The sequence below is a fragment of the Osmerus mordax genome, chromosome 21, assembly GCF_038355195.1.
Source record: "Osmerus mordax isolate fOsmMor3 chromosome 21, fOsmMor3.pri, whole genome shotgun sequence".
NCBI lineage: Eukaryota > Metazoa > Chordata > Actinopteri > Osmeriformes > Osmeridae > Osmerus > Osmerus mordax.
This window is the reverse complement of record NC_090070.1, coordinates 59,611-72,153: the sequence shown is the minus strand read 5'-3', so window position 1 is coordinate 72,153 and position 12,543 is coordinate 59,611. Positions and strand designations below refer to the sequence as shown.

Below are 12,543 nucleotides of genomic sequence, written 5' to 3'. Positions count from 1 at the left end.
TGACTTTATGAACATATACGGAATGTGTTCATTTGACCCTCCCAATGTTGCGAGGGTGTCACACCAAAACAATCAGCCTCTTATGTGCAAATTTACCAAGATTACCTGTCCCGAGGATAACTCCAACTCCAACTCTGATAGGCTCATTTCAGTCAGCGGAATACTCAATCCTCTTATCTGTGCCAGGCTTGAACAGGGGGAGCTTGAACTCTCTTACTGTAGAGAGTTTGATTACGACAGAGCCATGGAGGAGTTTGTTAGACTTGATTCTCGGAATAAAATGAGGGTACCAAGAGTCTGCAATGGTCAATTAGGGAGCACAATCGGCAGCATGGAAAATCGATTCATTTTCACCGTGAGAGAGGACTTACACACTCTCGGCTGTGCTTACAGGCAAATGGTGGTTTTAGTTGAACTGTTACACCTGCACATTATCCATTTCATACATTCCTGAATTGCAGACCCCTCTGATACTTTTAATACAACTTATCATCACGTTGTTAATGTCTAATAAAGAAAGTATAGACGATGATGTGGCTGGTTAACATTTGTTTTTATTTCACACATACAATACACCACAACATTACAACATATAGGATATATACACGTCTTCAATCTGGGTGGTCAAATCCGAAGTCTGTGTCAAACATGGTAAATAAACCGAAGCCTAAGTCAGTGTCAAACGTGGTCAATTCCCTATCAAGACTTCATTCAATCCGACTCAAAGTAGCTGTCAAATATGCTCAGTTCGTCATCAGCGTTGAGTTTCTTTTTCTCAGGGCTACCTGTCACGTCATCTGTAGATCGTTTCATACCAACCTGATGGTCAGTAGAAACACGGGTACTCGTTTCTGACGCCATGGAAGAAGATATGGAATATAAATATTGTACTTCTCCGGTCACCTTGATGTTGTCATTCTTAAGTTTCGACAGTAGTAAGCTGAAATCAGTTTCGTTCAACTCAGGAGCCATTATTTTGACACGACTCACGGCTATCCTAGGTAATAGAACAGACACACATTTCTTGATCCTCTCCACCATCTCATCGACCGTGGTCTTCTCATTAGTGGGACGGTTGAAATCTTTACTTTGGCAACTGTAAAGTGATGTGTCAATGCATTCATTGTTGAAAACCCTCACAGTGTAGTAACAGCTTCGCAGCTTAGATAGCTTGACAGTGGCGTAATTGCTGTTGTTCTTGCTGGAGAAAATCGTCATGTTTAACAGCGTCATCATGGGTGCGTGGAACATGAACTCCTCATTGGCAAAGACAGAGGAGAATTTGTACACAGTGTTGTTCCCTCCTGTCAGAAACAACATACGATTGTATCTCAGATTCTTCTCCCTCATGAGCTTCGCAACCTCCTTTTTCGTGTCACCTATCGTGTTTAGCGACATCTTTATGTAATCGGGAAGACTGTTGTCGGTAGCTTGCAACCACTCCATCTCATCCAAATCTGGATAGTTGCTACCTGTCATGCCGACGTTCCTATTGAAGACTGGTCCAGTTAACTTTAGCGACATGCTATAAGATGCGTCAAACGTGTTGTTGCTCTCATCATCCTTTCCGTGTCTAAACTTTGTTGGCATAGATAGTGAGGTGAGTTGTCTACACAAGTTAACATCGGTTACCTTTGGAGTGTAAATGACACGGGCTAGCTCTGAGCAAAAAAATCCCATAACCATCATCACAGTCTGTCTCATGGTCATGGCAAGGGTAAGCGTGCACATAGGCAAGGCTCCGTGTGCCATGGTTAGCTGATACTTACTCGAGTCTGACAGAGCCCCATCATGCAACAAGCTGTTGTAGATGGGGTCGCTCATGGATTTAACACATGCAACCTCTGTAAATTCGCCCTTGTTAAAGGTGTTGTGATAACGCCCATAGAAGTGAATATCGTTCACCTTTTCGTTAACCCCCACGGGCTTGTAAACTGTAGACAACATCTTGTGTAAATTAACACCGCTAACCATTCCAGAACCTTCACGCAATGCAATGGTCAACATAGCCTTCATCATGGTGTCGTTTGACAGTCCCAGATTCAATGAGGTGAAAACTCCCATCCTGCCGGAAACCGGAGGGGGTCTCTTGTCTTCAGTGCCAGTGAAAACTCTACCAAACTGTAACGACGCGCCTTTCTCCTGTCCAGTGAACCCTACCCCATTGGTGTTCAGGCATGTATTTTTCATTTTAAGCACATTTGTCAGCAAGTTTTCACTCTGGTGATGAATCGCATTTGAGAATTTAGCCATAGAATGGTTGATGGTCGACATCACATCTTGACTAAAGTCGCTGTTTGCGTGACATGGTAGCATGTTAGATATTGTACCAAATACAGCGCTCTGAATGTAAGCCATTACATGATCGGACATCAGGTAATTGCAGATGGTAATGACTTTTTCACCTCTCTGGTCTCCCATCATTGTCAATCCGGTATTCTTAACCATTAGCATTCGGTCACCCATCTGAGGTGACACAAACCACAGCTTTTTGCTTTCACATTCTACGATCTTAGACCCTTGCATACGTTCCAGTATACTGACATCGGTCCAGTGTAGACCCCCATTCATCACCGATACGTCATCGCCATTCTTGTCAAGTTCATAACCTGTGAAGAGTTTGTAATATCGCAATTTCGCTTCAGGGCATTCCTGCTCCGTGTCACCTTTTCGATTTTTAGCACTCACTTGTTCACCGTAGTAAGGAATGAACATCGGACGAAGTATAGTTGCGGCGCACAAGGGGTTACAAAAATTCGCGTCCAGGAAGACAGCCGACGCAACACTCAAAATGACAGCAAGGTGTTTCTCCTCGATGGAGCTGCTCACAAATATTGCCAGTAGTTGAATGAGGTAAAGAAAGATGATATGAGGAGGCTCCTCTCCTCGTTGGTACGTCATTTTACCACTGCGAAGCTTCTCGATGTTAAACAACTCAAGCAACTTGCGAAGTAAAGACACGATCTGACTTGCTATGTTTTTGTTGAAGTTAACAAAAATGCTCGGGTAGGACTTCTCTCCGTCATTGTCTCCGTAGGGTACATCAACAACATTTTTAGCCAGCACTTGGTCAGTCAGGATTGTCTTGTAAAGTGAAAGGACCTTCTCCCGAGTAAACAATTTACACAGACCCAGAAAGAGAGTCTTTTCAAAACCTCCATCCATCTGAGGTACGTTCTGTAAAGCCAAGAAGTGCCCCAGGTGCTCAGCGTGCACTTTCAGGATCTCGTTGGGGAAGAGATTTGGACAATGGAGATGCAACACCACGGGGGAATTGAGAAGGACCGGCGCAAAGGGGTTGGCAGGGCAGGGGTAGAGGATACCAGAGTCGTGGGGTCCCGTCGTTATGCAAAATCCATCCTCTTGCAGGCTTACTTGGAGTGTCTTAGCACTGTATGCCATTCTAAATCAAGAGATAACACGTCTACACCCCGAATACAGACACAAATAGCGACGATGTTGACGGCTAAGACAAATCTATCAGAGTGCGAAGACGCTTACAAATTATGTTTCGATCTTTGGGATGATCTATCCTTAGTCTTAATCGGCTCACAAGACTTAAATGTCGCATTACCGAACAAGGAAGAATTGTCAAGAATGGAGGGGTGGGAGGTTATGATCAGACTGGCTGTCTTGGCTGACTTTTATAGGTACCAAAAGGAAGATCTGATTTTAAATGAGGAGGAGTCTACAGAGAAGTTATACACAGTTAGAGCCACGGCTGTTGATTTCCTCATAAATCGGTCGGACATCCAACCAGAGCCTAAACGACAGTCTGTGACCCTCTTAACCAACCAACATTGTCGCAAAGACCCACAGCTGAAATATCCACCTACTGCAGGAGTTTACACCCATGACTTGGACGGACCATTGAAGTGCAATAAAGACCACGCCTTGCAAAGCCAAGATTTTGAAGTTGGTTCGTTCAACAGTTTACATGAGACATCTATAGCAATTACATCTCAGAGTAGTGACACATTGACAACTGTGTCAAGAAACCTAACTACCAAACACTTCTACAATAAACGTAAACCCAAATCTAAACCTTTTGAGTCATCTGCGTGTAAGACCGAGCTTAGCAAGGAGGGTCGTAATAAACCTGTGAAGAATGTTGATGTCCATAAAGTCATCAATCGGAAAAGGAAGAAAGTCCACTCAGACTCCGTTGAAGGTTCAATTAGATGGCAGAAATTAAGTTTTTCGATGAGGAGGAAATCTTACTCCGCAAAACTCATCAAAGCCTTCCAAGTTGTGAAAAAAATCGGACACCCTATGCTTACACTCAATTCAGAATGGAGCCTTAGTTGTTATTACAACCTTGCCATCGCTTACACAACTGATCAACCATTGGAAATGGCGGCTGCTTGTCTACCTGAACTGCGTCAAGCTGTTGACATTATTCACAGTGAGCATTTTCATAAGCTGAGTGAATTAAAGCCTGAGTGTCAGATGCTACTATACGCCGTGCTAAACTGCTACATCAACTGGGTGGACCATAATCACAAGCAGATACTCCTTGTACCCGGAGAACCCGGTCCGCAGCCGCCCAAGGACGAGGGAGACCTGAGGTGCTCCAGATGTCTAAAGAATCAGACCTTCCACTCGTCTGAGGTGAAAGGTAACCCAAAAAACATTGACGTTGAATTTGACTTTGAACAACTGAAATTTGTGTCTTCATGCTGTGCTGCGACCATGATAAACGTCCCACTCAGCACCAGAGATGTCAACACCTGCACGTTTACTGACTTGAAACAGATGTACACATCTTGTATGAAATGCAGTCAGCCTATATTTTCCGAAGTATTAGTGGATGTAGAAACGTTATTCTCACGCTGTGCAGTGTGCATGGTCAACAGTGTCTGATATGACCCAACTCTTCAATTGAGCGTTTAGAGATCAACAAGGTTATGACTGATAACACATCGGACTCTGTCCTCCGACATGACGTCGAGCTTTTTAAAGGCATTCGCGCTATATCCTTTAAAAGGCTGAAAGCTGTAATCTGCACACATTATGGTGTTAAAGCTTTTGACAACGGGTGGCAGAGAGTCCAAGGGGGTCGGCAAGGATGTGAAGGATGTAATGATAACCTACACGTCTACTTAAACATCACACACAGCCTGGGTGAGAAACCAGAGGCGGTTGAAGAGATTATGAGACTATACAAAGATTTAAACAGACCGGAATCTGACACCGGAGACAATGTCGAGACCTTGAAGCAGACTCAACTTCTCTCTGAGTCAACTGGTCACTCTGTGTTTGATAACGCCACGATTGAAGCAGCTGAGAATGTCATGGGGATTGAAGACTTTGAGGCCATGACTGAGTATATGGAGGCTTTCAAATGTAATACCACTCGCAGCTGCTATATCGAACTCAGCGACAGTGAGTCTTACAACAATGAAGATTGTTCCAAGGAGGACTGTGAAGCCGAAGGGGGGGGTTCGTCTTCCACTCAAGACGATCAGCCGTCCGTATCTATGTCAGTCCAAGGTTACGTTACACAAGAGGATAAATCTGGCTGCCATGTTATATCGGCCGCCATGATCGCAGAGAAGTTTAAAGTTGTCATTGAAGACTATTGATTACATAGTCATGTGTTGCAGATAAAGTTACCAGTGACCCGTAGTGACTTTCTAGTATTTCATGTGGTGTTGGAGCATGTTACAATATACACAGTTGTCTCATTTATTTGTCTTATTTATTTGTAACACTAAAATAAAACTATTATCCAGAAACCAACTCTGCGTTTTAGTCTTTCTATTATACACCGGCTTACACACTTACAGGGCTGAACGACTGACGATGGAACCCTGCCAGAAAGGAGACTGGAGCGCTACCCGCCACATGACCATAAGATTCGACGAGGTAGAGGACATAGCGCGACTAGAATACACCTGGGTGCAAATGTTTGATATAGAGAAACGGATACCCCTATCCGTAACGCTGACGGAGCCCGGGTTTGATGGGTTTTTTCGAATACCCGTTAACTCCGACGTTCTTCCCAATACATGTTATATCCTTCTCAGGGCTGTATACGCCCACAGTGGAGACAACTACGGTCTTGTTACAGCCAAACACTTTTCCAATACGTACATTGATTCCAAAGGCCACAAGGTTAAAAGAATCAGTGTTTTAGCCAGAGCACCGTTAGCCTGGGTGAAAATGATCACACCCTCCGATACGGTAGCGCACTACAAGACATACACTTTCACAGGGGACACCGTTTCAGGTCATCAACCCGAGATGTTGGTATCAAGAATATACACCAGCATGAACCGTCATGTCCACACCGTCTTGGCTGCTACATCATGTAGCTTAGACTCTGCAGAAAGGGATACTCTTGCTTCACAATTGGTAAGCGAGACACTATCCACACTCGGAACTCCGCTTGCCTTCAAAGTCTTGTATGAGCAGAGTAGGCTAACCCTCGATAGGTTACACCGCCAGAGTGAGCACGGCGTCCTTACAATACCTGATCCGCAATCCGCTCTGTGGGGGACTTGTGTATTGTGGCAGCAGGATTCCGACATGTCTAGTCTCTCACGGCAAAGTGTTAACCATCACACTCACCTCTTACCAGTTCCGTCCTCCCCTCAATGGTTGCGTGTGAGGCTCACATGGATGAATTTAGAGGTGACTAGGTGTTTAGGAGGAAAGATTATCAAAGACGTTATACACGCTCCCTATGAGGCAGTGATACTCACATCCTTGTGTTGCGGATCCCTGGACCGTTGGTGTCAAGAGTTGGGTAAACTTAACGCAACATTGAGAGTTGACCAGCATCTACTATCGCGTGATCAATATAAGGCTGAATTGTGTCAACGGTGTGGGTACGATTATCGAATATCACCCGCGGTGTGCGAGCCTGAACCCCGGAGAGTTCCAGCTGTGTCGCAAATAGACAGATTGCTCCTCGGTGGGATCTGCACTACACTGTGTGCTACAATCTCTCGATACACCGACAATGGATGGATTGAAAGAAGATCAGAAACCCCACCGCCGGACCTCCAAAACATCCAAGATCGGGCAGACTGGGAATATAGATACTGCCTCAATCACCGTAGGGCCTACAGTGCAAGCGGTGAGGAAAAATGGGAAGTCGACAAGTGTAGAGCGTGGGAAGTCGACCAAAGTCAAGGACAGAAGGAGCTCCAAATACCCACCTCGCCATTGTTCACCCTGTCTAACAAAAGACCAAAACCGAACCCGATCGCCTGGTGGTGGGAGCACGGCTCAAGTTGTTACTGGGGACAAGAAAGAGAACAAGCATGCCATCAAGAAAGCTTCACATCAAGGAAAAGCATCTCAATGTTTACAGAACACGAAGACCAACAAAAACAACAGCGAAAGAAGCGCAAGACCAAAAGTGAAGCAGTCGAAGACGAAACCGACCCAGGCTGGTGGTTGTGGCAAAAGGAATGTCGACAGAGACGCCGCGAGAGTATCGGCTGCACGGCTGACAGGCAAACCCTCAGCGGTCTCAACCGAGACAGGTTCTGGGACCGCTACCTTACAACATCACAAGACAACGGAGAAGAGAGCAGTAGATCATCAACTTCAATTGAATACTGGAAGCGATTCTCGTGTAATGCTCTTCGGTATCATATCAAAACTATTCCCTTCGGCTACCGAGGTGGAATCCTCACCATCTAACACGGAATCTGACATGTCAACAGCCCTGACTGTGCAACCCCGCACAATAATTTCCCTTGACGAAACCTTAATAGCAGTCGATGCACTTGAGACGAATTTCGGAGACTTGGCTAAGTGGTTTGAAGCGTTTGAAAAAACGAAAGCTTGCGACGCAATAGGCTTCGGTGTGGCTATGGAATTGTGTGGTTGTTACGATCTTATTATCCGTAGACTGGGTAAAAGTCTACGAGATACATTTAGAGAGACTAGTTTTATACAAACCGCAGACCATGTTAAACAAGCGGATCAAGCGCTGAAATACATTGTGAGTATTGTAAAGGGAGATCCCGAACATCAACTTGTGACTATTGTTAATGATTTATTGGAATCCCCCGAGAATGAAGATGCGATCTGTAACACTTTCGACAATCTGCAAACACTCGTTGACACGTTGGCGTCTGGCGGAGATTCCCTGTCATCTCCCAGTCACATCATGAAGTCCCTCAAGATACACTGGGACACTGTACTTGATATAGGACATACTCTCAGTTCAATGTTGAAGCAACGCAGTGACAAACTTATCCTTGTGAGAAATGAATATGTAAAACAGCAGAACGAGTTGACATCCGCTAGGAAGGAAATCGACCGTTTACAAGACGACTGTAAGGACATGTCTAGTTGTCTGGACCGTACTCGGACTATCATGCAACAAAAGGAGGCGCTGTCAAAGTGTTGTGATGTAGAACACAATACACAGCGCATCGAAAGAGACACTCGTTTCAGTGAATTACAAGAGAGTTTTAACAAGTATCGAGAGTTATACAATGACCTCACTAGGGACAGGAGTACAATAGTAAATGCTCACACAGCAGAGAAGATGGAGTGGAGTGTGCAACGTGACGCGTTGACAACTCAACTAGCCAAGAAAGACTCGACAAGTGAGAAAACTCGTAAACAACATTTAGAAACAAAAGCAGAATTTAATGCTCAAATCGAGAGTCTGACACAGTCCAACGACACCTTTCTAGAGACAATATCGTTACAAAAGACTACTATAGAAGAGCTCAGAAGTGGCCAAGTTAAAATCTTAGATGCTTTTAAGCTTGAAAGGAGTTCAATGGAAGACAAGTTGACTAAGCAACAATTTGCAAATTGCAAAATCCAGGAGCAAATCCAGGAGCAAATCAAGGAGCTTTCTCAACATTCAAAAACAAAAGCAAAATGTAATGCTCAAATCGAGAGACTAACACAGTCCAACGACACCTTATTAGAGACAATATCGTTACAAAAGACTACTATAGAAGAGCTCAGAAGTGGCCAAGTTAAAATCTTAGATGCTTTTAAGCTTGAAAGGAGTTCACTGGAAGACAAGTTGGCTAAGCAGCAATTTGCAAATTGCAAAATCCAGGAGCAAATCAAGGAGCTTTCTCAACATTCAGAAACAAAATCTGAATTTAATGCTCAAATTGAGAGTCTGACACAGTCCAATAACGCCTTTATAGAGACAATATTGTCCCTAGAGACCACAATAGAAGAGCTCAGTAGTGGCCAAGTTGAAATCTTAGACAATTTCAAGCTTGAAAGAAGTTCACTGGAAGACAAGTTGGCTAGGCAGCAAATTGAAATCAATGAGCTTTCACATTCCGTTGCTTTCCATGAAGACATTAACATCAAGCTAGCAACTAGGGACAATGATTTTCAACTAGCTAACATTAAATTGGCTGCAATACAACAGTGTTTCGGTTTTGACACACTTAAGTGTAATATCACAAGCATGCTAGATGAAATCAAACTTCTGAAAGAGGCATCCCTTGAAAGACTTAGTACGTTCATTCAGGAGAGATGTATTCAAGTGGTCAAGACGTATTCTGATGATGACATACAACAAGCTATGTGTGTCTCTAACACTACAGGTCATTTTTTCTACGACTATGAGAATCATATACACAACATTGTATACACTCTGCATCAGCAGCCTTTACCCATGGAAGTAGGGGTTTCACTGTGTAAACGAAGATTAATCAAAATCGCTGTTAAGAGAAAATTGACAATCTTACAATCTTCAGAAGTTACCAAAATGGAACAACCTTTTAAAAAGCAAGACTGCGATTCTAACATGAAACGAGACTCAGAAGTAGAAACAACGTCCGTTCGTGACCCCAAGTTAAAGGATGTAAAATGTGAAACACAATGGCAAGTCCTATCACACCCGGAGAATGTAAATTTCGATCAAGGCGGCAGTGGTCATAGAGAGATTTTCAAGTTCGCCGGTGATGGGTCAGAAGATACCACCCTCAGGATACCGATCCCCCTGAATGTTGTAGGGCACCTGAACGTTGAGGGGGGTATCAAGCTTGTCCACCTGGGACACCAGAACCCCATTCATACTTTACTAAGCATTTTACAAGCCAGAGAACAAGAATTCAATGCCATCTCTGAAATTAAACCAAACATGTGTCATTGCTCAGAGATGAAACGAATTTCCGACAGATTGAAATGTGGCCTTCTTATATGTTGGAGTCCAGAGGGTGTACAAGAGTCGTACGGTAAAGACCATACAAGATGTTGTTACGCTATCATTGTACATAGACGCCAAAACCTGACATTCTACTACCTGATATCTGTCAAAATTGATGGTTCTTACATATACAACCTGGCAAAACTAACTGTCAACCCAATCGCTCATCCGTCCAACCCTGTGTTTATACATAAATCGGATGGTACATGTGTAGGTCCCAGTTTCTCCCAACTCGCACATTGTGAAGATAATAAAAACACCCACATGGTAGATGTGATTAGAACAGACCATATTGTATTGCAGGGAGATGGCGAATAATGTAACATGTGCAACAAGTGGATTTCAAGAGTTTATTATTATGAAGTACAAAATGACTCATGGCATGATACTAAACGTATAAGTGTTGTGACCTCCACTCGACTAGGTGTATGTTCCGTCTTGCTGACCATGTTCCCTTTTACAGGTTTCATGTTTGAAGTGGTGGATCATTGGACCTTAAGAGCTACCCCTGGGCCTTGTGTGGCTCTGTGGTCTTTAAGCACTCCTTTCCAGTCCCCAAGGAGAGACCCTTTACCCATTGCAGACGGTTGGGTTTTGGCTCTTGTTGTTGTTACGTATGTCTTTCTCATTAGCTTTTGTAACAAATTATTGTTATTCCGTTGATCCCCCTGCAACCGGAACTTCCTGGTCCGCAGTATGGAGGGGACGATCCTCCGAAGGCGCTGGGCCGCCTTCCGCTGCCAGTTGATGTACTTGTAGTTGGAGGACACATGATGTTTCTTGAGTACCTCCTGTTTGAGAACGGGCATCACAGGTATGACCTGCAGAGAGGAGGCTGACACGTATCTCTCGGACTTAGCACAGTACTGCTCCAAGAGGTTGAGGTCGCAGCCGCGGAAGCAGCACTCCTCCACAATCCCTTGGTTCTGAGAGCGCTTATTGCTGGCCCTACCAGGTCTACTGAAATGGAATCCTCTAGCTTTACAGACGAACTGAAGTACGTCCACTAACTCTCCACCACAGAGCGTTTCAGCCGAGGCCATTTCAACAATGTACAACGTCATTGTCAGCGCAAACACCGGCACTAGACTTGACGAAGACATCTTTCTGACTAAATTTGCACTTGAGTTATATTCAACAGTAATCAGTTATCATGCCAGAGCACTCGGAATAATAATCTGGATGAAAACAAAACCGTAAACCTAAGCTACCATAAGGTTAATAGGGTCACCAAACCAGACGCTTTTCCAATGCCACGTATAGAGGATTGAGTTGATCAGGTCGGTTCAGCTCAGTACATCAGTACATTAGATTTGTTGTTATTGGCAAGAACCTCTGTCCAACATATGCGACTGGTTGTTCACAGGAACGTCAAAGTTCACAATCTTCAAAGGCGCATGTTGTAGGATTGTACACAGAATTGTAAGAAAGTGAACGCTGTGCAGTCGATGACGGTTTGTAAATGGGTGAGGACCGTTGACTACATATTCTGTAGGTGACGACCATCAAGCCTATAACCATCATCAGAGGAGCCGCTATGAAGGTGATCTTGAGCCAATCTTGGTTGGTGTCAATCCACCAGTAGTTATTAAAATTATCACTGTTGTAAACCATTTTGAAGAGGTTCGAGTCCGCTTCGTGGCTGGAATCTGTTGAAGTTTTGGTGTGGATCAAAAGATTAGACCTTAGACTTGGATTTGGTTCACATAGTGTTTTTGTTTAATATTCTTCATTATCAGCCCATTTGAAGATGGTGACATTCGTAGTCATCTAAGTTTGGGCGCAGTCTGGTCCTTAGGTTTAATGGAAAGGTGCAAGTGTGCATACGATACATCGCAACATCAAGTCCAACCGTGCGTGCAACCTATCAACCCCCGCCCCAACATGACTGACATCATCTACCACAATGTCGAATTGTCTAATCGTGTTTGACTACCATACAGTGGTTGGAATCTCCAACCTTAGCAAGGTTCAAAATGGATAAAGTCTAGAGATCACAATATAGTTTGTATTATATTAACAAGTCTCAAACTACGTTGTGTACACTACCAACATCATTAAGTTATGGCTGCACAGTCTTATCTACAGAGTTCGGACAAACGTCCCCGTGAGGATACATTCGAGAACTTCAAATTTGACAGTTTTCTTACAATACCCCACAAACAGGCGATGGTTGAATACACACAAACCTTTGTTAAACAACATCAGAATCCTATCACATTCGACAGATTTCTAGCAATCCCCTACAAAGAGGCGAAGGTTAAATACGGAGAAACGTTCGCTGACCAACATCGGAAGCTTTGTGATACGCTACGAATGATGTTGATGCAGAAATACACGGTGGATCAACAGGGATTCACGTCACAAACTCCAGGAACAGGAAGATCCTT

General features: G+C 43.9%; 1 protein-coding gene across 1 annotated transcript; it reads right to left on the bottom strand.

The window, feature by feature from the left end:
- Nucleotides 1–711: 711 nt before the first annotated feature.
- LOC136965577 (insulin-like growth factor II) lies at nucleotides 712–11,256 on the bottom strand. The gene is made up of 3 exons (XM_067259761.1): nucleotides 10,813–11,256; nucleotides 1,141–1,272; nucleotides 712–819 (listed from the first exon to the last, which is right to left on the bottom strand). Exons 1-3 carry the CDS (start codon nucleotides 11,254–11,256, stop codon nucleotides 712–714), a joined length of 684 nt encoding a protein of 227 aa, XP_067115862.1.
- Between the last annotated feature and the right edge of the window lie 1,287 nt (nucleotides 11,257–12,543).

Excerpts from the sequence above, each read along its gene's own strand:
- LOC136965577 (XM_067259761.1), bottom strand. The coding sequence starts at position 11,256 with ATGTCTTCGTCAAGTCTAGTGCCGGTGTTTGCGCTGACAATGACGTTG. Across the intron at positions 1,273-10,812 it reads TCCGGTTGCAGGGGGATCAA|GTCTTTGCCAATGAGGAGTT; the intron begins CGGAATAACAAT and ends AAATTCTCCTCT. Across the intron at positions 820-1,140 it reads TGCGAAGCTGTTACTACACT|GTTGGTATGAAACGATCTAC; the intron begins GTGAGGGTTTTC and ends ACTGACCATCAG.